Source organism: Sapajus apella, unplaced genomic scaffold (assembly GCF_009761245.1).
Source record: "Sapajus apella isolate SASKATOON/1434 unplaced genomic scaffold, GSC_monkey_1.0 scaffold19, whole genome shotgun sequence".
In the NCBI taxonomy this organism is placed as follows: Eukaryota; Metazoa; Chordata; class Mammalia; order Primates; family Cebidae; genus Sapajus; species Sapajus apella.
In genome coordinates, this window is record NW_022436959.1 from 1,467,719 (window position 1) to 1,490,540 (window position 22,822).

Genomic DNA, 22,822 nt, shown 5'->3' on the forward strand with positions numbered 1-22,822 from the left:
GGACTCTGGATCTCAAATAGTGTCTGTACTTCCAAAGTGCCATCGCTCATGTGGTAGAAGCTTATGCTGGTGCTTGTTTTGCAGTGTGACCACAACCCTGGTCTCAGTCAGCTACTGAGTCTCTGGAGTCACCCTTCTAACCACCCCTTCTGTGTACCATCACCCTCTTCCACCCTGTTTCACATCAGTGCTTCTCAATCTGTGGCAATATTGCCCCTCACCCCCACCCTGGGGACATTTGGCAGTGTCTGGAGGCAGATTTGTGCTGCTGGCATCTGGAGGTCACAGGCCAGAGATGCTGCCAGCATCTCGCAGTGCACAGGGCAGCCCGCACAGCAAGGACGGAATTACTCTCTGCCCAACATGGCAATAGCGCCGAGGTTTGAAATCCTGAGATAGGGCCTTAGGGTCTCTCTCTTATCTCAAACGATCCTCCTCCAGACCATCACCCCACGCCTAGAGATATCTTTCCGAAACACAAATTTGATTCCTCTGCCTGACACCTCCACGGCTTCCCCACAGTCCTCAGGGTAACATGTGGCACTGCATTCCAGGCTCCCGGTCCTGTCTCCTTCCTTCCATGCTTCACTGTATTCTGCCACTCCGATGCTCCCGCCAGGTGGGAACATTTGGCTTTCCCCCAAGAGAGCAAACTTTCTCATACCTCCACAGCACTGCTCAGGTGCTCCCTCCACCAGGAGTCAGGCTTCTTCAGCGTTAGGGTGCATCCTACGGACCTTGTTAAAATGCAGATTCTGATTCTGTAGGTCTGCAGCAGGGAATGAGACTCTGTATCTCTAGAAGCTCCCAGGTGGCACTGATGCTCCTCATCTGAGATCACACCTTGAATGGCAAGGACCTAGGGCAGTGGTTCTCAAGCTTTAGTGGGCATCAGAATGACCTGGAGGGCTATGAAGGCATAAGCTGCCAGGACCCACCCCAGGGATTTTGATTCAGCAGACCTGAGGTAGGGATGTGGAAGGCAAGGATGAGCATCTCTAGCAAGACTGTGGCCCGCACTGAGTCACAAAGCCTCAGGCCATCTCTCTTCCGCCCCACCTGCCTCCATCCCGCCTCACTGCTGGGTCATCTGCATCCTCCTCCAGGTTCCTAGAGACCCCTGTTACTGCCTTGGCCTCTGCAGACCCCACAGGGTGTACCCAGAGCTGGGCTGTCCACCCAGGCCCTCCACTTGACAGTGAGCTGGGGACAAGGACAGTGTCTATCTCCACGTCTTTTGTGGAGCTGGGCCACCAGTCAGGATTATTTCTCCTCCTAGAAAGCAGGGCAGGCATCTCAAAAATCCTTAAGTACCTCATTTATATCCTGAAATGGTTGCCAATTTTCTCCTGCCAGGGTCAAATATCACCAATTCCCATAACACACCTCATAGCCACCTGAAGGACTCTGGGCTGGAAGGAATCCACAGTCTCTCTCCCTTCACTGATAAATGCTGGTGCCTAACTTTTCTACCCTGTTGTCTTCTTCTTCTTCTTTAGTTTGAGGAAAGCATTGTGGAAACTGCAATCTTTCTAAAAGCACTGTTTGGTAAAATGCCAGGGCTTCTAGTGTATCTCACATCTGGAGTCTCATAGAAATCGCTGTCTAGAACCCTATGGCTCAGGAAGCATGAGGAGCTTGGTCTGCGCACCTCTCTGCTCCCCGGGGGAAGGGGCTTTCCTTCCTCCCAGGCCCCAGATTGTGTCTCTCCCTTTAGTTTTTATTTCCATAATAAGATGAAATTATTTTGTTTGAAAATGTCCTTTATTTATAAAGCACCTGGGTAGAGGAATGCTGTTGCCAGACCCTCCTGAGACAAGGTGGAGCTCGAGGGAGGCTGGGAAGCTGGGAAGAACTGGCTGGGAGGAGAGGAGGAGGGCGGCCTTCGGGCTGAGGAGCCCGGTGAGCAAAGGCACAGGCCATGGCATGGATACAGATGGTGGGGACAGGAACAAGAGGTAAATTTAGAGAAGAAAAATGGGGCTGGATTCTAGAGGAAGGAGGATCCAGAAACCTCAAGTACAGAGGGGCCCTTAGAAGGTGGGGAACCATTCCTTAAACTAAACACCTGTCTTTCTATTGTTTTTTTGTTTCCCCAGAAATACTCTAGAAGTGGTTCTGACATTTGTTCACTCCCGTTTTTGGCCAAGATCTGCCAGAAAATTAAATTGTATGTATACAATTTCCACCTTCCTGAGCACCAGCGTGTAATAACATCGTTGCTTGTCCCCTTTTTCTAACGACTAAAATGATCTTCACACTTAAAAGGCATCCCTGAAGGTGAAGGTGTTTTGTTCTCAAAACATGACTTGCACAGAAACCAGAAGACAAATGCGCTCTGAACAAACTCGTTTGGGAAATATACCGAATGCCAGCATCTTTGCATCTCAAAGCTTGATCTGTGCCCCAGGCTAGGATGCAGCCCACAGTGAGGCTCGCTGCCGGTCAATGCCTGCCAGTGAGGTGCCCACTGCCCTACACCGGGAAACAGCCCCTCCCTGCTGTGTGAGGTACGGACCAGGATGGGCAACTGGGCACGGCAAGAACTCTGGACATCTTCAGTGCAAGGCACTCGCAAGGCTGGACAGACAGCAACTATTTTTTCACAGGGCCCAAACTATTACATGAGAAATCTGGCTCAGATATGTAGGAATAGGGTTGTAAATGCAGACACCGTCCAGAATTCCCACGCCCTCCTGTCCATGCTCCAGCTCCATTTTGAGTCTGGGTTATGCTACACATTATTGTAGTAACTGCTGTTCAAAATATTAAAGGGTAAAACAATGTCTTCAGAGGGCATTGGACTCAGAGGCAAAATAGCATGGGATCTACCCTCCACTAATCTACCTCTTTTTTTTTCTTTTCTTTTTTTTTTTTTTTTTTTTTTGAGACACAGTTTTGCTGTTGTTGCCCAGGCTGAAGTGCAATGGTGCAATCATAGCTCACTGCAACCTCTGTCTCCTGGGGTCAAATGATTCTTCTGCCTCAGCCATCTGAGTAGCTGGGATTACAGGTGCCCGCCACCATGCCCTGCTAATTTTTTGTATTTTTACTAGAGATGAGGTTTAACCATGTTGGCCAGGCTGGTCTTGAACTCCTGACCTCAAGTGATCTGCTTGCCTTGGCCTCCCAAAGTGCTTGAATTACAGGTGTGAGCCACCGTGCCCTTCCCACCAAGCTACTTCTAATGTGACTGCTGCTGCTTTGCTGCTATCAGGTATATGGGCACCATTCTAGGTGCCAGATGCTGAACTTTCAATGTTTCCTCACTTCGTTTCCACAACAACAAAATGAAGTAAAGGTTATTATTATTCCCATTTCACAGAGAAGGAAACTGAGCCTTATAGAAGTAACTTCTGCTGGGCCACTGAGGACCCAAGATACACCCCCAGGTGTATTTGATCTAATGTGTTCTTTGCGAACATACATATTCTTGACTGCATTGCAACGCTGCTTCTTGAGCTGACTGAAAACTTGGGCCGCTTAATATCTCTGAGCCTCATTTCCCCAATCTAAAGTACAATGAAATTCTGCCTATTCCTCAGAATCATCTTGAAAGTTTTTAAAGTCCAGGTTCCTTGGCCCCAAACCTGGTGGGATAGTGTTGTGTTTTCTTGGAAATTTTCCAAGGAATTCTTAGGCCATTAGACCCCACACCTAGACTCCCGGCTGTCCATGTCCACCCCGACGCTTGCCCTCTAGTTCAGGTGCAAGACTGAGAATGCTACACTTGCAAGGGATGCTTTAATTATTCGAAATAATGTTCTCTAGCTGCAAGATATTTATTTAACCACACGGGCTGCCCCAGCCCCTGCTTCTTTTACTCTTCCTCTTCTGCAGGAGCTCCTCTTACTTTAGCCTGTGCTAGTCCAGCCTTGTGGATAGTTAGACCCGAGAACACACAGAGGTGAGAATTAGGCTGCACACCTGGACTGAGAAGCTGTCACTTCCTATGTCTGCAGCAACAAAACACCACAAACTAGGTGGCCTAGAGCAACAGAAATCAACTCTCTCTCAGTTCTGGAGGCCAGAAGTCCAAAACCGAAATGGCAGCAGGGCCATGCTCCTACTGACACCAGCTGAATCCTTCCTGTCTCTCCCTAGCTTGCGATGGTGGCCATGAGGCCTTGGCATACCTTGCCTTGCAGCGGCATCGCTCCAGACTCTGCCTTCATCTTCATATCTGGCCATCTTCCCTGGGTGCCTGTCATTCCCTTTTACAAGGACACCAGTCCTATTGGATGAGGGCCTGCTCCAATGACCTCATCTTAACTCGATTGCATTTGTAAAGAACCTGTTTCCAAATAAGGTCACATTCACAGATACCAGGGCTTAGGACCTCAACATATTTTTTTCATGAACACAATGCAACCCCTAACAAAGGCACTTTTCCTCTTTCTGCCATCCTTTATCTCATGAGTTTCCTGAGCACTAAATCCACTGAACATCTCTCGTCTGTTGTGATAGCATCTAGGGAGAGGAGGAGGCTATGATTCAGACCTACATTCGGAGCCTTTAAACAGTTAAAAAGTCTTCCTGATCAATCTGCTGGCATAAGCCCCTGCAAGCTGGCTGTGCAAAGTGCCATTGCAGGTCCCAGAAGTGGTAGCAACACCCCTTTTCATGACTGGGGATGAATGCAGAGAGCATTAGGATGTGAGGAGTAGAGGGGAGATATCAGACATGAAAGAAGATGCTGGAAGGCTGAGATGCAGCCAGCTCCCCAGGCCCCCAGTCATGTCGTCATGCCTAGCTCCCATTAAATGGAGACCCCTGCCCCCTCCTTGCTGAATGCATTATTGTATTTTCTGTGTTAGATGTGGCCCAGCAGGACCCAACAGGGTCAAAGTGACAACTCTTCAATTGAACCACCTTTGAAAAATTGAATTCAAGAGCATCAGTGACCAGGGATTTTTCTTGGTCCAATTTAAAGGGAAAATTATTCTTTTACGAAAAAGCAAAAACTGTGTTTTCCTTCTTTCTAAAAATCACTGTGTTTCAAGTGTCATATGCAGCAGGTCACAGTTGGTTCAGTGCTTTATGACTTACAGAGCACGTATACATACACATGCAGTCTCATGTATTCTTCAAAGCAATCCGTGGTTTGGTAATAATCTTGATAACTGAAAGTTGTCTGGTGCTGTCTATGCCCCCAAAACTGTTGCAAATCCAACTATTTAAGGTCAGCACTGTTATTATCTCTTTTCCAAAGAGATAAAATCATTTGCACAAGGTTACAGCTCTGGTAATGGACAAATCTGACCTTTGAATCCAACAGTTTGCATCCCATTGCTCCCTCAACCCTTAGTCCTACACTTTAGAGGAACAAGGAGGTTTTAGATCCCTGACCCACTAGCATGGAGTCCTCACATGGTAGAGACAAGACCTGCCTGTCTTCTGTGGCATAGTCCTTTGATAAAATTCCCCCAGAAGGAATGCCTTACCTGCCCTCTGTCTCACTTGGTCTAATGCTTTAAAAATTCATTTGAGGTGTCCCCTCCCCAGGAATGCATCCAGCTCCCAGGCCACCTTCAGTCATTTGCACAGCCTTCCTGGGCCCCCGGCAACTCCTCGGTGCCCTCAGCTCCCCCTCAGTGACCCCAGCTCCTCAGTGCCTGCTCCTCCTCATCCCATTCTTCAATCCCTGCCTCCCCACTGGTCTCCCACACCACCCATAAGCTCCTGGAGAGCAGGGATCCCATTCTTAATAGGAGCAGCTCAGTGAAAATGAGGGACTACATAAAGAAAAAGCACCACTTTACCAGGAAAATAAATGTGTAGCTATCAGGCTATGACCACAGGGTGATCGAGTTTTTTGGCGTTCTGTTTTAATAAGGATACACAGTGCCTACACAATGTCTGTATTTTACTTCAACAGTGGTAAGTCAGGAGAATCCCCTTTTTAAAAATCTATTCTTTTTATTTAATGTCTATATGCAGAAACCCTCATATTATTTCACATCAATACATGCAAACCACCCTATCCCGTGTTGATTGTGTTAATTCAACACTATTTTCTTTTCCTTTTTAGCCTCCTCCTTCCCCATACGTTGCTCCTTCCACCCACAGCGGTCCTGCCCCCACCTCCAAGCTGAGCCATGTCTACAGGCAGGTGTGCCCTTCCATGGCTACTGTGTTCTCATTTCATTTGACAGAGACCTACATAACACATCCACCTACAGATGCAACCAACCCACGCCCAGCCCTCAAGAGCTACCTGGGACTCACATGTGAGGCAGGCACACATGGAGATTCATTCTCACTATTTTTCCTTTGCCTTAATGCCCCAGTTTCATGAAATAATTTTAGGGAGATTGAACTTGAGTAGCTCAATACTGTGTCATTAATAACATTTAGCTGTAGTTACAATTGCTCCCTGGACCAAGCCCACTCACCTGATACCTGGTGATATCTGGCAAGCAGGTATAGATCAGGGGCAGTGGGCGATGCCAGGCTGCATGGTAATTGGATAGAATGTCGTGTGGCTAGAAGCCTGAACATCTGAAGAGGGGCCATGGATTGGGCTGGGGATGCCTCTAGAAATCAAACCGTGATGACAGCAGACACCTGACTCCTGCTGTCCACCCGAGGAGCCATCTTTGCAATCAAGGTTCCCATTGCACATAACAGTAAGAGCTCGTGTGTTTTGTTTTGTTTTCGAGTGCTTTCCGTATCTAAGAAATAATGACATTGATTCCATTTTACAAATGAGAAAACTGAGGCACAAAAAGATAATAATTTGCCTAAGATCACCTGACAAGGCGACAGCATACCTGGGATTCAAACCCAGAGAGTCTAATTTCAGAACCTGGAGCTGTGTTAAAGGAATTCTCATGGCTTTTCCTTCCCACTACGATGCCCTCAGTCCAATTACTTGCCTTGAAAATGCTGTCTCATCCTTTAGGTTTCACCTTAAGATCACTTCTTCTCCCATATAGAGTTAGAAATGTTTTTTCCTCTCTAGATGCACAACCTCTTACAGCATTTTTGATGTAGGACTATAATTACCTTTTGATGCATTAATTTCCTTGCCCATGTCAAGCTCCTTGAGTTCAGGAACTGTATCTTGTACCCATCTCTGGTATCTAATATGATTCCTGGCACGCAGCAGGGACTCCCCAAACGCCTGTGGAATGAAGGAATGAAGGAATGCGTGAACATTTCAACATACAACTAGATATTTCTAAGGATACAGAAGGTATCAAGTTCAGATGCAATTTTGCAGAAATACTTTTTAGTAAAAGTCAACAGTGCCTTATCTAAAACTTTGGAGTAGCCAGGCACATTGGCTCATGCCTGTAATCTCAGCATTTTGAGAGACCAGAGTGGGATGACCACTTGAGGTCAGGAGTTAAAGACCAGCCTGGGCAACAGAGCAAGACCCAGTCTCTATAAAAACAAACACAAAACAAACAACAAAAAGCCTTGGAGCCAGATATGATTTGAAATTCAGATATTATTATATTCTAGTAAAGTAATAGCACATATACGTAACTTACCTGCTATCCCCGGCACCTCTTGATCAATCATATTTGTATTTTGGAGTGAAATGTATGAATTTTCACACTAAGTATGATAAAGTTTACAAATTGCCCTATATCAGTTCAGGTCAAGTTTTGCCACCAAATGAAGTTGTTGCTAAGTTGAAAAAAATTTAGGGGCTGCAAAGAAGGGACTGTAGAGTTTACACAAGCTGCAGTTTATGATACTTTGAGTACCCATGGCTTTGGTCAGTCACTTGGAGCCTTTAAAGTAAGCAGACAAAGGTTAATAAATCAGCTTTCCAATTTTAGAGACCACTCTTTGTTCCTTCTTTCAAGGACAAACTCTCACCCTCAAGATAACAACGGTGGGAGGGGATAGCTTTGATGCACACTCAAATGAGACCTAAATTAGACCTTTCCTCCAGCACCTTTTTCTTTCTCAGGCTGAAAATATGGCTATTTGGGTCCACACCATTTCTCTCTCGCTCTCCTCTCTCCTCTCCCCTCCTCTCCTCTCCCCTCCCCTCCCCTCCCTTCCCCTCCTCTCCTCTCCTCTCCTCTCCTCCCCTCCCCTCCCCTCCCCTCCCCTCCCCTCCCCTCCCCTCCCCTCCCCTCTCCTCCCCTCCCCTCCCCTCCCCTCCCCCCCCCTCCCCTCCCCTCCCTTCCCCTCCCCTCCCCTCCTTTCTCTCTCTCTCTCTCCCACCCCCCTCTCTGTTGGTCTTTCTCTGTCCCTTGCTTTTGCTCTCTTTCTTTATCTTCCTTTTCTCAACTAGAAAAATAAATGCCATCCAAGAGGTCAAATACATATATGGGGAAAATTGCCTAGTCTCACCGAAAATGTGATCTTCAAAGCCTTTCCAGAACTTTTCTTAACAGCCACAACTTACGTTGGATGATTGCATGTCATTTGGTCCAAGCTTTTCCAGGTTTCTTGACAGATGATTAAAGTGAGAGAAAAGCATTTGTTGCTCAGAGTAGACAAGGAATGGGATGGATCTAAAAACGCTGGAGCATCAGGCAGGAAGGACCCCAAGGATGATCTTGCCCTGGCTCCTCTCCTGCGTGAGGGAAAGTAGCATTACAGCATCTGAGCCCACTGGGGAAGCTCCATTCCCCTCTGCTCCTGCCACAGGAAAATCAAGGTGTGGGTGATGATGGGGGTGAAATTTGTCTACAGCCCACACCTGAATTGTTCCTGGACAATCTCCACCTTCCACAGGGCTGGTTCTCACTTTCCCTGTTAAGTGTGGATGTGTGCAGTCAGCGAGTAGAACCTTTCTAATTTCCCACTGGTAGCTCTGTCTCTGGCCCTGTTCAACCCCCCACCCCAAATGGAAGGGGAAGGTGAATTTCCTCTTTCCAACCGCAGGAGCTCATAACCACAGCTGCAAGCACTTCGTGAGGACCAATGCCAGGAGCTTTTCATGTGGTTTCCCTTAGTCCTCCCAATTAACCCTGTGAGGGAGCTGACAGGATTCACACTTTACAGATTTAAAAATGAGGCTCAGGGAGGTTAAATAACTCTGAGAATTGCAGAGTTGGTGAGGAAGTGGTGGATGGAGCTGTGATTCCAACTGTTGACTCCAGAGTCTTTACTGAACCACCATGCTCAACTCAGTATCTGGCAAGAGCACTTGAATTCAAAAGGATAATTCCTCTTGGGGACCCTAAGAGGAAGCTTGCTGCCTTGTCCTTTCAGGGTTCCAGCCTCCTCTGTTCCCCAGGGCAGGGTTATAGGAAGGACTAGCAATGAGACATCAGCTTGAAGCTCTGTCTTCATTGGGTCCACCAAGTGGCTATTGACCCCCCACACTCTCTACCCTTTCTGAGTACCCTAACCCGCACTCACACATCCCAGGGCCCTCCTCTCAGTGGCCCAGTCAGGAAACAGAGCTGTGCAAGGTATCTCACATAGAGAGGATTTAATAAAAGGTACCAGTTTAAAAAGTGTCAAAAAGACTGAAAGAGTACAAAGGGAAAGGCAAGGCTACCCAGCTATGAGCACGACAGGAGGCAGCCAGCATCCCTAGCGGAACAGAGGAAGCAAAACACAGGAGATGATGTTCTCAGGCTTAGGAGGCCGCTTGCTGCTGGGTTGCCGGGGGCAAAACAAGAGGCCACATCGGCCAGTCCTGGAGCCATGGATGAGGGGCCACCCATGGGTGCTGGGCCCACAATGACTAGAGCTGGAGTCACCAAAGGGAACATTCAGAGAGAGACAGAGAAAGAGAGAGAAAACAACTTCTCCTCTCCTCCTCCTGCTCTCTCTGCCCATCAGTGCTAGCTCCAGTTCCAAAGGGAACCTGGTAAGTGTATTTTGCAAAATTCCCAGCAGAACAGTACAGAGCAGAATACAGGCTGCAGAACCCTAGAGGCTAATATAACCAGCACAGTGCCCTTCAGTGCTGGACCGAAGAGGCCTATAAGCTAAACTTCTGCCACATCCCAGAGTTCATAAGACAGGCTCCAGGGTGGCAGTTAGCATTTATTTGCCTTGAGGTTCTCAGAACTGTTAAGATGCTCTTGATTCAAAAGACTATTTAGTAATTCCTATAAAAGGTTGTGTTACTCACTCTAAATTCTAGGCTCCAAGGAAAGCCTCATCTTGCTGTTAATGATGGCGGGTGTCCAGTTTCTTGGCATCTTGAACCAAGAATTAGACAAAACGCACAAAGCAAGGAAGGAATGAAGGGATTTATTGAAAATGAAGGTACACGCCACAGTGTGGGAGCGGGCCTGAGAATAGGGGCTCAAAGGCCCTGTTACAGGCTTTTTGTGAGTTTGAATACCCTCTACTTGGGGTACATCCTATGTAAATGAAGAGGATGAAGTAAAGTTGCAAAGTCATTTATGGCATATGCCCTATGGAGAGGATATTTCCTATTTTAGCTGAAGTGTGAATCGGCCGTATGTTCCCTGCCTCCAGACCCTATTTTCCTGTCTCTTTGCCATATGACTGCATTATTCTGCTGCTCTGTAAGTGATTTTCCTAAACCCAAGTCTGTGTTTGACATTTAGAAGCTGGGAAAAATCTGGTAGTGAGGATTCCAAAGGGGAAATCCCCCCTCAAAGAATGACCATGGCTTTGGCATGAATTTCTTTAGTCATCACATCAGGGTCCTTGGCTTCCCAGACTCATGAACGGGAGTGAAAGTTGTCAGCTAATATCCGCTAAATGATCAAGATTCTCAGGATAAGTGACTGAAAAGAGTAAAATGTGAAGAAAAGATTTCTATAACAGAATGCGGAAAATGGCAAAAATTCAGTTTGTAGTGGTGAGTTCATTGACTGGACTCAAAGTGTTGTCTCATATTTCCTGGGAATCTCAACATCGATACCCCTTGCCCTTTAAAATTTCAATTCAATTCTTTCACTATCTTGTACAGGCCAAGTTAATATCAGAGAGAAAACAGTTCTGTTGGGTGAAGAGCAGAGATTGGCAAAGTTTTGCTGGCTCTCTCTGATACCACATAGACTCTTAATTTTCTGTTTAGAATGGCCCGCTGTGGCATAAACTCAACACAGCTATATCAGAAAATGTCTATTTCTTTTCACCAACATTGCTACTTTTTTCTTAGCTCATCAATTGTTTTGTTTTCTTTTTCCTAGAGCTATAGAACGGTCTGTGCCATTCAAAGACGTAGATTCAGACAAATACAGCATTTTCCCAGTAAGTATTGTTAGAAATAACCAGATGTTCACTAATATCACATTGCTTCCTACAAATTTCTTTCCTTTAATAAGACAAGGCTCAATTTCATTTGAATGCATTATTCATTTGATGAACAATACATCATTTCACAATTTCTTTTCTTTTTTGAGGCTGAGTCTCCTTCTGTTGCCCAGACTGGAGTGCAGTAGCACTATCTCTGCTCACTGCAATGTCTGCCTCCTGGTTTCAAGTGCTTCTCATGGCTCCCGAGAAGCTGGGATAACAGGCGCACACCACCACACCTGGCTGAGTTTTGTATTTTTAGTAAAGTCAGTTTCGCCATATTGGCCAGGCTGGTCTCAAACTCCTGACTTCAAGTGATCTGACCACCTCAGCCTCCTAAAGTGCTGAGATTACAGGCATTAGCTACCACATTCAGCCCATTTCACTTTTTTTTTTTTTTTTTTTTTTTTTTTTTTACAGACTGTGTAGCATTGTGATGATACACAAGCCATTGAAGTAAATCTTAGGTCCAGACTGGTTTTGTTGCCATTGCCAGCTGGAATTCTCCATGGGGACTATAATTATCTTGAAAGGTTTTGTGAATTATTTCGGAAATTCTTAAATCTACTTTAGGTTACTTTTTAAACAGTGTGTGTGCATTTGATTCAGAACAGTTAAAATGTCAGAGTATTCTCTCTGTGAAAGCCAACAAACAAGTAACATGTCACAAAGTCCCAAAAGTTTGGAAAATCTCAGATATTCTACTTGGGAAAGGAGGAAATAAAAATATTATTTGACATTATCATAACTCTTGATTCCAATCATTCAGGTCAAATATTTAAACCTACATAATTAATCATTTGGCTAGAGACTTTAGAATTTCCAAGAAAATTAATAATTTGGCCCAATAGGCAAATTGTTTCACAGCCTGAGAGGACTGATGGTTAATAGAGGGATTTTGGGGGGGGTAGATGGGTCTGCTGTTTCTGGAGGTGCTTGTAGACACACATACATGAGCAAACACATGTACACACAGACACATGCACATACATCTACAATATAAATACACATGAACACACACATGCATATACACATGCCCCCATACATACACATACACATTCACATTCACACACATGCACCCCAGACACACACATATAGGCAAACATTCAATGTCACACAACACACATGTACACACCCTACCACCTGTTATTGGCCCTGGTGTTATATTACACGTCACTTCACACAGCATGTCTTATTGTATTAATCTTAACTTTCTTAGTGCTCTTTAGTGATCCTAGATTGAATTTGAATTAAAAACTGTGGATGTCAATGCCATTCAGACAGCTCTGATTAACCTTCCTCGTGGATAACATCAAAGTGGGCTGAAACCCTCCTGTGTGTGCTCTTCAATTTCAGACGCTGCGGGGCTATCACTGGCGAGGGAGAGATTGTAATGACAGCGACGAGTCAGTGTACCCAGGCAGAAGGTAACTATTTCTGCTGGTTGCTGATTTTTAAAATTATCTTCAGAAAAGAAGGCAAGAGGTACATTTCCTTCCCCCAGCCTAGGGGATTCCCACTTACAGAGAGAAGAGGTTTTCGTGTTCTGATTGAAGTAAAGCTCAGTGAAAAAAGAACAGCATTCATTCGTTCATTTGTCCAAGAAATGCTCATCAGGGACCTACAATTTGCCAAGCACTTTGCATCATGCTGGGTGGTAAACAAAATAGAAATATATCTCCTCTCCTTGAGGTTACAGTCAATTGGGAAAAGCAGTCAAGTGAACAGATTATCTTATTGTAGACATTTATCCAGCCTTCTGTATCAGTCCTCCATGCAGAATTGGGCCCAGAAATAGTGGCCTGTCCCCCTGGGAGTAAGGAGAAGCCTCCAATGCATGGAAAACATGTCATACATTGGCCCTGGGCTGATGTTCAATTGCATCTCTGATATCAAAAGACAGATATGCTAGCCCTCATCTTTGTTGTGACTACAGTATCAAAGCATTAAGTTAACCAGTTATTTGGGCATTTAGGGGCACAATGGGATGCAGATTTTTCGTTATGTTCATCGGCGCCATTCCACAACAATGCGGTCCATGAATATGGTCAATGATGAAAAAGACAGGATTTTGGTCCAGAGCTCCCAGAAAATATCCCAAACCAAGGTTAAAGTAAGGAAGCTGAATGGAGGCTTCTGATGTCACAACACACAATGGGATGTGACGCTCTTCTATGAAGAATGCTGTTGTCTCTCCATGGCATTTCATGTAGCATTCATTCATTCACGCATGCATACCCCAAACTGACATTCACTGAGAGACAAGCCTATGCTAAAGACCAATGTTAATGTTTTCTTCTTAGGCCAAACAACTGGGATGTCCATCAGGATTCAAATTGTAATGGCATTTGGGTAAGCAACTAAATTCAGCTTGAACCCCACTCTCCTGTGTTCTTCCCTCTCCCAAGCTCATCACAGATCCAAGGAAACCTGTAACAGCCTCAAGCAGCTCTTTTCCTGCTGCTTAGAAATGGGGTTTAGAATCCTGACGATGTGTGAAGAGTGTCAATGATGTCATGAGAGTGCAGGCTTTCTCAGTCATGGCTCCTTTAGGCCTTGCTTAAGGTCACCGACATCTAATCTATTTATACTGTTTTGAACAGTGTGAAATTAAGTGAAGAGTGGTGTTAACAAAGTTTTACAGCAGCCCACACAGCTGTTGGAGCAAACCACATGCTGTCCTTATTTTGTTGCCACCATTTTTTTTTCTGTTTCATAAGCCTAGCCAGGCAGAGCAGAAATTACCCAGTATTTACCCTACTACTCACACCTTAAGGCATTTAATGCTGCTGTCCTAGTTCCCTATGAATGATGGATTTGCAGCTTCCAGGGAAAGAAAAAGGAAGAAAAGAGGAAAACCAAAACTAACACAGAAAGAGACTCGAGTTTGTGGGGTATTAAGCTTACATGATTTCAGGGTTCCTCATGAAGAAAAAGAATATCAAATTAAAAATACAAAATCAAATATGAAAATGAATAATTTTTAAAACAATCAAAAAAATCTTAATAAATTCCTGGAGTCTGAGAAATTCAGTTCCCTTTCTTTTGAGATCTTGTTTCTGATTTACCGGAAGTGTTTACATGGAAACGTGTTCGGATTTCTGCCTGGCCTCCCCTCTCCACCTAGAATACTCTATAGCTCCCAGTCACTCCCAGTACTCACATAGGCAGGGGGCTGGGATGGGCCCTGAAGCTTAAGATTCCCTAACTTCAAGATATTATTTTGGTGCAAAAGTAATTGTGGTCTTTGTAATTAATGCAAAAACTGCAGTCATTTGCACACCTACTAAATAAATTATCTAAATTGCCTCTAAATAGTTGCTTCACGTATCTGCTTCAATGAAGAGGAAAAAGCTTCTGTAAATATTTTCCTCTCTCCAGGACACTCATAGCACAGGCTTGCACCAACAGTCACCTACTGTATGCTTTCCAGTCCCATGTCCTCCAAGATAAAGGAAGGCATGGCAGATGGCTGTGCCCCAGCCCACGCCACTCACCCTAGTCCCTAGTCACGCCGCCTTTTCATGGAGAAGAAGACATCTCCCCTAGAGAGCTTAAGGTGACAAGATACCCAAGTTAGCTCTTATTCTAAAAAACCCAGGTCTAGTTGTCATGTTGGAGGACAAAAGGGACTAATCAATGTGTGATGCCCTGTCTTCATTCCATGGTCCCACCCAGGCTGCAGACAGGGTGTGCCACCCATATAAGGAGGAAGGCCAAGTAAGAGACTGTACTAGATCAATGGAAATCCATCATGAGCTGAGGGAGGCAAGATGCAGAGCTCATCATCGGTGACGGGAGAAGGCATATCACCTTCATACCTATCCCCTTCCACAGAGGAAGCACAACTCACAGAACCACAACATCATAAATGCAGAGGGAGTCTTACAACCATGAAGTCCAACCTTGCCCAGAATGTGTCCCGGGGACCCCAGTGTTGAGTGTGATGTTAATAGGTTCTTTCATGTTTTAATGGGCATGGGGAGCTCCCAAGACTGGTGAGTAAGCACGCTCTTGTTAACACATCTCTGATCAGCAAGTGCTTTCATCCTGGAATACTATAAATAATCCTTCTAAGGACTAGCAGCTCTACTAAGGGGTAGCTTTAACTTTAGGTTTTAGGATATCCCATCCGTGCCAATTCAGTCCCATTCACAGACCCAGTGCTACGTCTGGGTTTCTTAATCTGGGCACTATTGATGTTTGGGTTGAATAATTCCCTGTTGGAGCTGTCTTGCAAACTATAGGATATTTAGCAGTATCCCTGACCTCTCTCCACTAGATGACAGTAGCACCCCCAGCAAAATATGTCTCCAGACATTGCCAGTGTCCTCAGGGGGTAAAAGAATGTGCAAAATCAACCCCTTGAGAATTGCTTCTTTGGAAGCATCAATCTTAGGTATTGAAGATGTCAGGACATGTAGACCTCCAGCTCAGAGACTGCGGAATCTGCCCAGACCCTGTGTCCCAGTCACTCAGTGAGCCCTCCATGCTCTGAAGGGTGAGACCCCTGGTCCAGGCACCTCTCCCAGAACTCTACCCGGCATCCCCTTGAATGAGATGTCCCAGTGTCTGGCTCTCTCTTTACTCCCACCCTCAGTTCCTCCCAAACCCTTCTCACTCAAATGGGGCGTTGCTATGTTGAATTAGGGACTTAAGAGACTTTAAAGGGTTTTGTCTACTCATTTGCCTTTGTGCTTTTAAAGCCATTTAGGAGAGATTTAGTGTATCTATCTCATAAATTTAAAACCAAACTGCTAATTGCATCATTTTTCTTTTAAAGGGTGTTGATCCAAAAGATGGAGTTCCATATGAGAAGAAATTCTGTGAAGGTATGAATTGTGGATGTCAGTCTGGTGATGACTAGGGAGTGTTCTTTCCTAGTCTGAGTCAAATTGAAGTGAGCAGACCACCTAAGTCAGAACATGCTCGATGCTAGGATTTACTCTCTGCTGACCAACTTACATTTTTTTCATGACAGATCAGAAAAAAAAAATGATCTAAAAGGTTCAGAAAAGGAGGAAAGGGGGCAGAATCTTAAAAAAGCAAAACAATTTGTGTAATTGACTCTTTTACTAGAGGTTTAGGCTGCAAAATGAATAAAAGAGCAATGGAAATCTAGCACTTTTCCAGATAAGAAACCAAGCAGCAGAGATAACTGACATTTTTAAATCTTTTGCATTTTCCTCTAATTACACTGCAAGGTCAGACACCTGGACTTCTACTGATGGGATGAGTCTCTGTGTCCACTAGGCTAAAGATGCATATCTGAAGGTCTGAATGACTTGAGACTGCCAGGCTATAACCTGTGAGGGCTTCCCAAAAATAGCTGAGCAAAACTCTGTGCCCTAAGTACCCAGATGGCACAAACATCTGCACCACCAGTTCCATTGGGGAAACCTCACCACCCACACATTACTGAAAATATGCTCCTGGTGATGCCAGCACTTGATGGTAACATCACTGTTTTATGTTTAGGCAATGCTTTTCTCCCCAGTTTCACAATCACCTCGTTCATTTATTCATTCATTCAACAGGCATTTTCTGAACAACGATTTCAATTCTAACTAAGAGCTATAGTTGGCTCTGAGTTTTCATGGAAAAAAAGTATGTCGTCTTTGCATTCTATCAACTTAAAGCCTAATTGTCCTTTAGCCCTCAGAGGGGAAGAAGAGGGAAAGAAAATGTAAAGGCTTATTACATATATATGCAGTTTAGGAATATTTGTTGGACGAATAAAAGAACGAATGAACGATTAAACCAATGAATGAAACATAGGCAGATCTAGGTGAAGCCCTGGTGCAAAGCCTCTTAGATTCCCCACATCCTACTCTCCCTGTGCCCCCCAGGATGTCCTGGGCCTTCTTAGCCCCCATTTGTGTGGCCAAGTAGTGGTAGTCATGAAGCCCAGGCTGAGGAGCCACTGAAGTGGTAAATTGTAGGATATTTAGCAGTATCCCTGACCTCTATCCACTAGATACCAGTAGCACCCCCAGCAGAAAAGTTTCTCCAAACATTGCCAATGTGTTCAGGGGGTAAAGGAATGTGCCAACTTGACCCCTTGAGAATTGCTTCTTTAGAAGCATCAATCTTAGGTACTGAAGATGGCAGGACACTTAGACCTCCAGCTCAGAGACTGCAGAATCCGCCCAGACCCTGTGTCCCAGTCTCTCAGTGGGCCCTCCATGCTCTGAGGGGTGAGACCCCTGGTCCACGCAGTGAGACTAGGCCATCCTCCTGCACGGTTTAAGGCATTTGGAAGTGGAAAAGGAGGTGCCTCTCTCTGCCTCTGGGAGGCATCAATTGATTCTTTGAGAATCTTAAGGAATTTGGAAGAATGTGTTCACAGGTGAATGATTCGCGTGGATGGACCTCAGAGTTAGATTAAGTGATTCTGAACCTCTGACCATACAGGGCTGCATGAAGACCTTTCTATCTCTGCCTCTCCATTAATCGGCCATAATCGTCTATCCAGCGCTTTTGCCCGTATGGATTAAGGGCTTTAAAAGACCACAACATCTTTGAAAAATCAAAATCGCTCCATAAGATCATTTAACCCTTAAAGTGAATTGTAATAGACATCGGTGTGTTTTGAAGAAAGTAATTTCCAGAGCCAAAATTTAGGGCATATTTCTGATTTCAGATAAAGATTTGATTCATTTATTCATCCATCATTCACTCATGATGTTGTACAGCAGTTTGTTTTATGCTGAGCTGGGAAGCACACCAAACACACCTGCGTCTCCACATCTTAGGCAGCAGCTCCAATGGCCTGGAAGTCCCATTCAGCTCCTAAATGCTATGCCCCTCACTCTCAAACATGCAAAAAGTGGTAATGCATTGCTGTTATAACACTCGGTGCCTGGAAATACACACTAGGGTATCTGCTCTCATAACTCTCCAGTCTGGAGGTTCCAAACTACTTGAGTGCATAAATAATATAAATAAATTGTGCTGCCCAGGTTCACAGCCCAGGGGAATCATTTTGCTGGGAGACTCAGCTGGGGCTCATTTTCACATCTCTCCTGAATGGATCACAGCGTCACAGATGTCTTTGGTAAGTAATTTTGGCAGTAATCATTCCAGATGTGCTGGCCTTTGTTTTTGTTTCCCCTTGCTCTCTCTAAATGCGATGCCAGCTCCAAACAGGTGCAAATTTCCCGCTCCAGCAAAATCTACCACAAAAGGCATATCCACAGTCACTTCAGTCCTAGACAAATGTCAAAAGTTTCCTTCTACTCACCCCTCCAGCCTCAGCCCAGCTGCTGCCAGGAACCCTGAAGGCAGCAGTGAGGAGTCAAGAAGGTGGAGAATGCATAGAAAGGACACAGCCCACCAGGCTGCCTTCCCCATGGAGGTCAGGATGAGGCACTCTGGGGACTGTCCAGCTTGTTTTTTTTTTTTTAAGTTCTGGGGTACATGTGCAGATCGTGCAGGATTGTTACATTGGTATATGCATGCCATGGTGGTTTGCTGTATCCATCCCCCTGTCATATACATTAGGTATTTCTTCTAATGTTATCCCTCCCCAATTCCCCCACTCCCTGCTATCCCTCCCCTAGCCCCGCCACCCCCCAACAGGCCCCAGTGTGTGATGTCCTCCTCCCTGTGTCCATGGGTTCTCGTTATTCAACACCCACTTATGAGTGAGAACATGCAGTGCTTGGTTTTCTGTTCTTGTGTCAGTTTGCTGAGAATGATGGTTTCCAGCTTCAATCACGTCCCTGCAAAGGACATGAACTCGTCCTTTTTTATGACTGCATAGTATTCCATGGTGTATATGTGCCACATTTGTGCATGTGTCTTTATAGTAGAATGTTTTGTAATCCTTTGGGTATATACCCAGTAATGGGATTGCTGGAAAAAAGCTCGTCTTTACTGGTCATTAGAGAAATGCAAATCAAAACCACATTGAGATACCATCTCACACCAGTTAGAATGGCAGTCATTAAAAAACCTGGAGACAACAGATGCTGGAGAGGATGTGGAGAAACATGAACGCTTTAACACTGTTGGTGGGAGTATAAATTAGTTCAACCACTGTGGAAGATAGTGTGGTGATTTCTCAAGGATATAGAAATAGAAATAACATTTGACCCAGCTTGTTTTTTATCTGAGCAAGCAGGAAGCACTGGGCTGAGCATGCTGCTCGGCTCCTGATGGCCACTGCCGTGCTCCACAAAAGGCGTCAGAAGACAGACAAGCCTGCCATCCATTCCCAAAGAGCAATGAGACTCTCCTGGAGGGCTTTTTAATAAAAAACAAGAAGAGGGCCACAAGGCAAGTAGCAAACAATGACAGAATCAGAGAAGGCAAAGAAAGGGGAAGGAAACCAACATTTATTGACTGTATATCAGACATCAGCCACTATAAGTGAGATTTGCATGAATTACTCAGATGAACGACTCCTAAATGTGACGTAGACATATAATGACAACTCTGAATATTCCCAGTTCATCACCTGCGCACACACTTGCTGCATTATCAGAAGGGCCATTATTTTTCTCTCAAATTGTGCAAACATCTGGGGAGAATGTGTGGCAAAGGGTGGGAGCTGGAAGGTGCAAGGAAGGGCAGTCTGAATGCCACACACCCAGGCAGCGGGTACATAAATGCCACACCCATAACACCCTGCCCAGATGTGACACAGTAGCTCTGGGGCATTACTTCTGGATGGCCCTATCAACCAACACAATAAAAATGGTGTAACACAATGTGGGCACATTGCCACAATAGGCTCATCCCAAGAGCCACCCTGTCCATTAGGGAAGGGGGCGGTGCCCCTGCCCTCCCGAAAGGGATGTGGGCACAGTGGGGAAGCCCTGTCATACAGCCACCTGTGGACGCACTTCCCTTTTCCCTCTCCCAAAAAACTGAAACTGATCCAGAAGTTAACCTGCAGAAATTATCATTTTTCCTTGACCTTCTCTTCCTAGGTTAAAGAAATTGAATATGAATTCAAACATTCTGATTGAATCTCTTCCAGACCCCATAATAGGAAAGCACAGACCTCCCTCTGTAAAGATGGGCAAGTGGGGGAACACATCTGGATATATGTAAAAACTGCTCAAGAACACAAATGACGGTGCTCTTTGGAAAAAAGTTTAGGGAAGGAAAGAGAGTGACATTTTGTAAAATGTTATATTCAGGTTCTCAACAATAATGGAGAGGAAAATGCACACATAAAAAAGGAGAACTCAGAAATCAGGGAAGAATTCCTCAAGGTGAAACAACCACCTGATAGAAAAATGCAGCGACCATACTGATTTGCAAGTTGGATGATGCAGAAAACAGGAGTGCAAAGCGATCAGGCAGCTGGGGAAATTCTGAGACTCGGGGAAAAAGGCTGGATGTGAAAAACAAGAGGGAAGATAGGCATGCAGGAAAGGCCCTGGCAATTGAATAGAAACTGCAGGAAAAGAAAAGACATCAGGCAGAGAGGAAGCTGTGACTAAGTAAGTAATGCAAGAGTATTTTCCTGAGTTGGGGAAATCCATCTTCAGCCCGCAACCCCCACTGTGTGCCAGGCCAGGGTATAAAATAGACTGTGTTTCCTGCTTTTCCTTATTTATTCCAAGGATAGAGAAAAATCTTGGAATCATCCTGCTCAACAAACCAACAACCAGGGAACGTACTAGGAGGGAAAATCCACCTGGCATCAGACTTATCTCTCAACACTAAATTTCAGGAAACAGTGCAACAGCCTCTCTACAGAATTTTAAGATGGAAAATTTGTGTCAGACATGCTCTATGCCAAGCTGTTGTTCTCACAGGAGGACTCCAGAAGCTTATTCTCATTCAGAGACTCAGAAAACATACCAGACATATGCCTTCCTGGAAAAAAAATTATTTTAAGAAATACTCCAGTCTCTCTAAGCATGTTAGTATAAAAGGAAACACACACAAAAACACCTAGATATTATTACATACCATTTTCAAATGTATACAATGTCAAAAATTCACAAATTAAAAGAAAAATTAATAATTAGAACAATACTTACAAAATATAAGGCAAAATTTAAATCCTCTAATTAACAAAGTTTCTACATAGCAATAAGAAAAATACTAATTTTTAAGGATCAAGAACATAACCAATATATACAAAAGTTTCCTTTTCAGCAGTAACAAACATAAATTAAGATAACAATGCAATCCATTTATCATCCATCAAACAAACACAGGTTAAAAGTGACAAAGGCTGGGTTTTAGCAAAAATATGGTGAAACAGGCATGTTAATTCACCAGGAGATGAAGTTACTAGAACTTCTCTGAAAGAACTTGGCAGCATGTATAAAGCAACATTAAAATGCTTGTAGTTTTTAACTAGTAATTACATATCTGCAAATTTATCTTTTAAAATGATCAATTATCTGCTCAAGAATATATGTACAGAAATACTCATCACAGAGGTATTTATAAGAGCAAAAACAAGGAAAGAAACTAAAAATCAAAAAATAGGGTATGTAAAAATATACTACATTCATACAACGAAATTTTGTGCAACAGTTAATGCACATATTAATAGACATATTTATTGGCAAGAAATATGTTTATGATAATTGGTTAAGCAACAAAAGCTGGTTACACAATAGTATGTATGAACCAATTTTGTGAATACATATGTGTCTATGTGCAAACAAAAAACAATTGGAAAGGTATAGGTCTGCATGTAGATGGTGGAATTATAGGTAACTTTTTTTTTCTCATTTTTCTTCATTGAATTTGCATCATGTGTGTACCAAACACTGTGATTCGAGATTTTGGAGATGTGTTTGTTCTATTTGTTTTGGTTTTGGTTTTGTTTTCAGCAAATAGCTAAGGAAATTAGTTAAGGAAAACCAATGCATTTTTTAATTTAATCTTTGCAAAAGCCCTCTGAGGTAAGTGTTATTAAAACCCGGCCTCACTTTACGGATTCTCAGAGAGGTTCAGTGGACTGCCCAAGGTCACACAGCTAACAGATGGCGGAATCACTGCCTGGCGGTGTAATCCTGAACAAGCCACTTGACCAGAGACACTGTAAATTATGATAGTAATGCTGTCAGGAAAAGCCATGTGCTTCAATGAGCTAAGGGCTATGAAAATGTTGTGGACCCGTATGTTGAATTCCAGCCAGACAAAGCAGATTGACACGCGGCTTTGGCAGTACAGTAGTGATTGTTAATGAGTCTGCCTGAAATCCTTGTACTTGTCCTCCCTGTTCCTGCACCTGGCCTCAGAGTCCGAGGAAAGGAGCGTCTCCCTTTACAACCTGGGGCTCACACTCTCTCCAGGAGGACAGTGGCTCTCTCTGCAGTGTGCTAAGTCTCCAGGAAAAAGAGGGGCCCACCCAGTGGACATTTTGAGAAAATCATTCCCACAAGCCCAGCAGCCAGCCCCATTCTAGAGACTTAACAAGTGAAATTTGGATTGTAATAGATTTCATCTGCTGTTTACAGCGATGAACTGATCCAAGTGCTGTCGATCAGCATTTGTCGGTTTCGGTTTGGGTTACTCCCCACTCTCACGTTTTAGCAGTAAATTGTTTTGAGAAATGCCTGGGAGAATGGGCTGATGAGAAACCCAATCAGGCATAACAGGTAAATGGGATTCAGGAGTCTTATCAATATGGCAGTAATGCTAT

At 44.4% G+C, this 22,822-nt stretch overlaps 1 protein-coding gene and 1 long non-coding RNA gene across 6 annotated transcripts in view; one reads left to right on the top strand and one right to left on the bottom strand.

Annotated features, from left to right (window-relative positions):
• The window catches only part of AOAH (acyloxyacyl hydrolase), a 191,842-nt gene that overhangs the window by 80,344 nt on the left and 88,676 nt on the right, over positions 1 to 22,822 (top strand). For all 4 annotated transcript variants that reach the window (XM_032286786.1, XM_032286785.1, XM_032286788.1 and 1 more), the window contains 6 exons: positions 2,100 to 2,170; positions 11,094 to 11,154; positions 12,556 to 12,626; positions 13,503 to 13,551; positions 15,983 to 16,031; positions 18,162 to 18,256. In XM_032286786.1, coding sequence (XP_032142677.1) covers positions 2,100 to 2,170; positions 11,094 to 11,154; positions 12,556 to 12,626; positions 13,503 to 13,551; positions 15,983 to 16,031; positions 18,162 to 18,256 — 396 coding nt within the window. The remainder of the gene's footprint in view (positions 1 to 2,099; positions 2,171 to 11,093; positions 11,155 to 12,555; positions 12,627 to 13,502; positions 13,552 to 15,982; positions 16,032 to 18,161; positions 18,257 to 22,822) is intronic.
• The window catches only part of LOC116557338, a 141,356-nt gene that overhangs the window by 5,021 nt on the left and 113,513 nt on the right, over positions 1 to 22,822 (bottom strand). Inside the window, exons 1-2 of one of the 2 annotated variants that reach the window (XR_004271473.1) lie at positions 11,778 to 13,547; positions 7,009 to 7,126 (exon numbers count right to left, since the gene is read on the bottom strand). This is a non-coding gene — a long non-coding RNA (uncharacterized LOC116557338). Of the gene's footprint in view, positions 1 to 7,008; positions 7,127 to 11,777; positions 13,548 to 22,822 lie in introns of those variants that run through there. The other variant, XR_004271472.1, reaches the window with a different exon arrangement.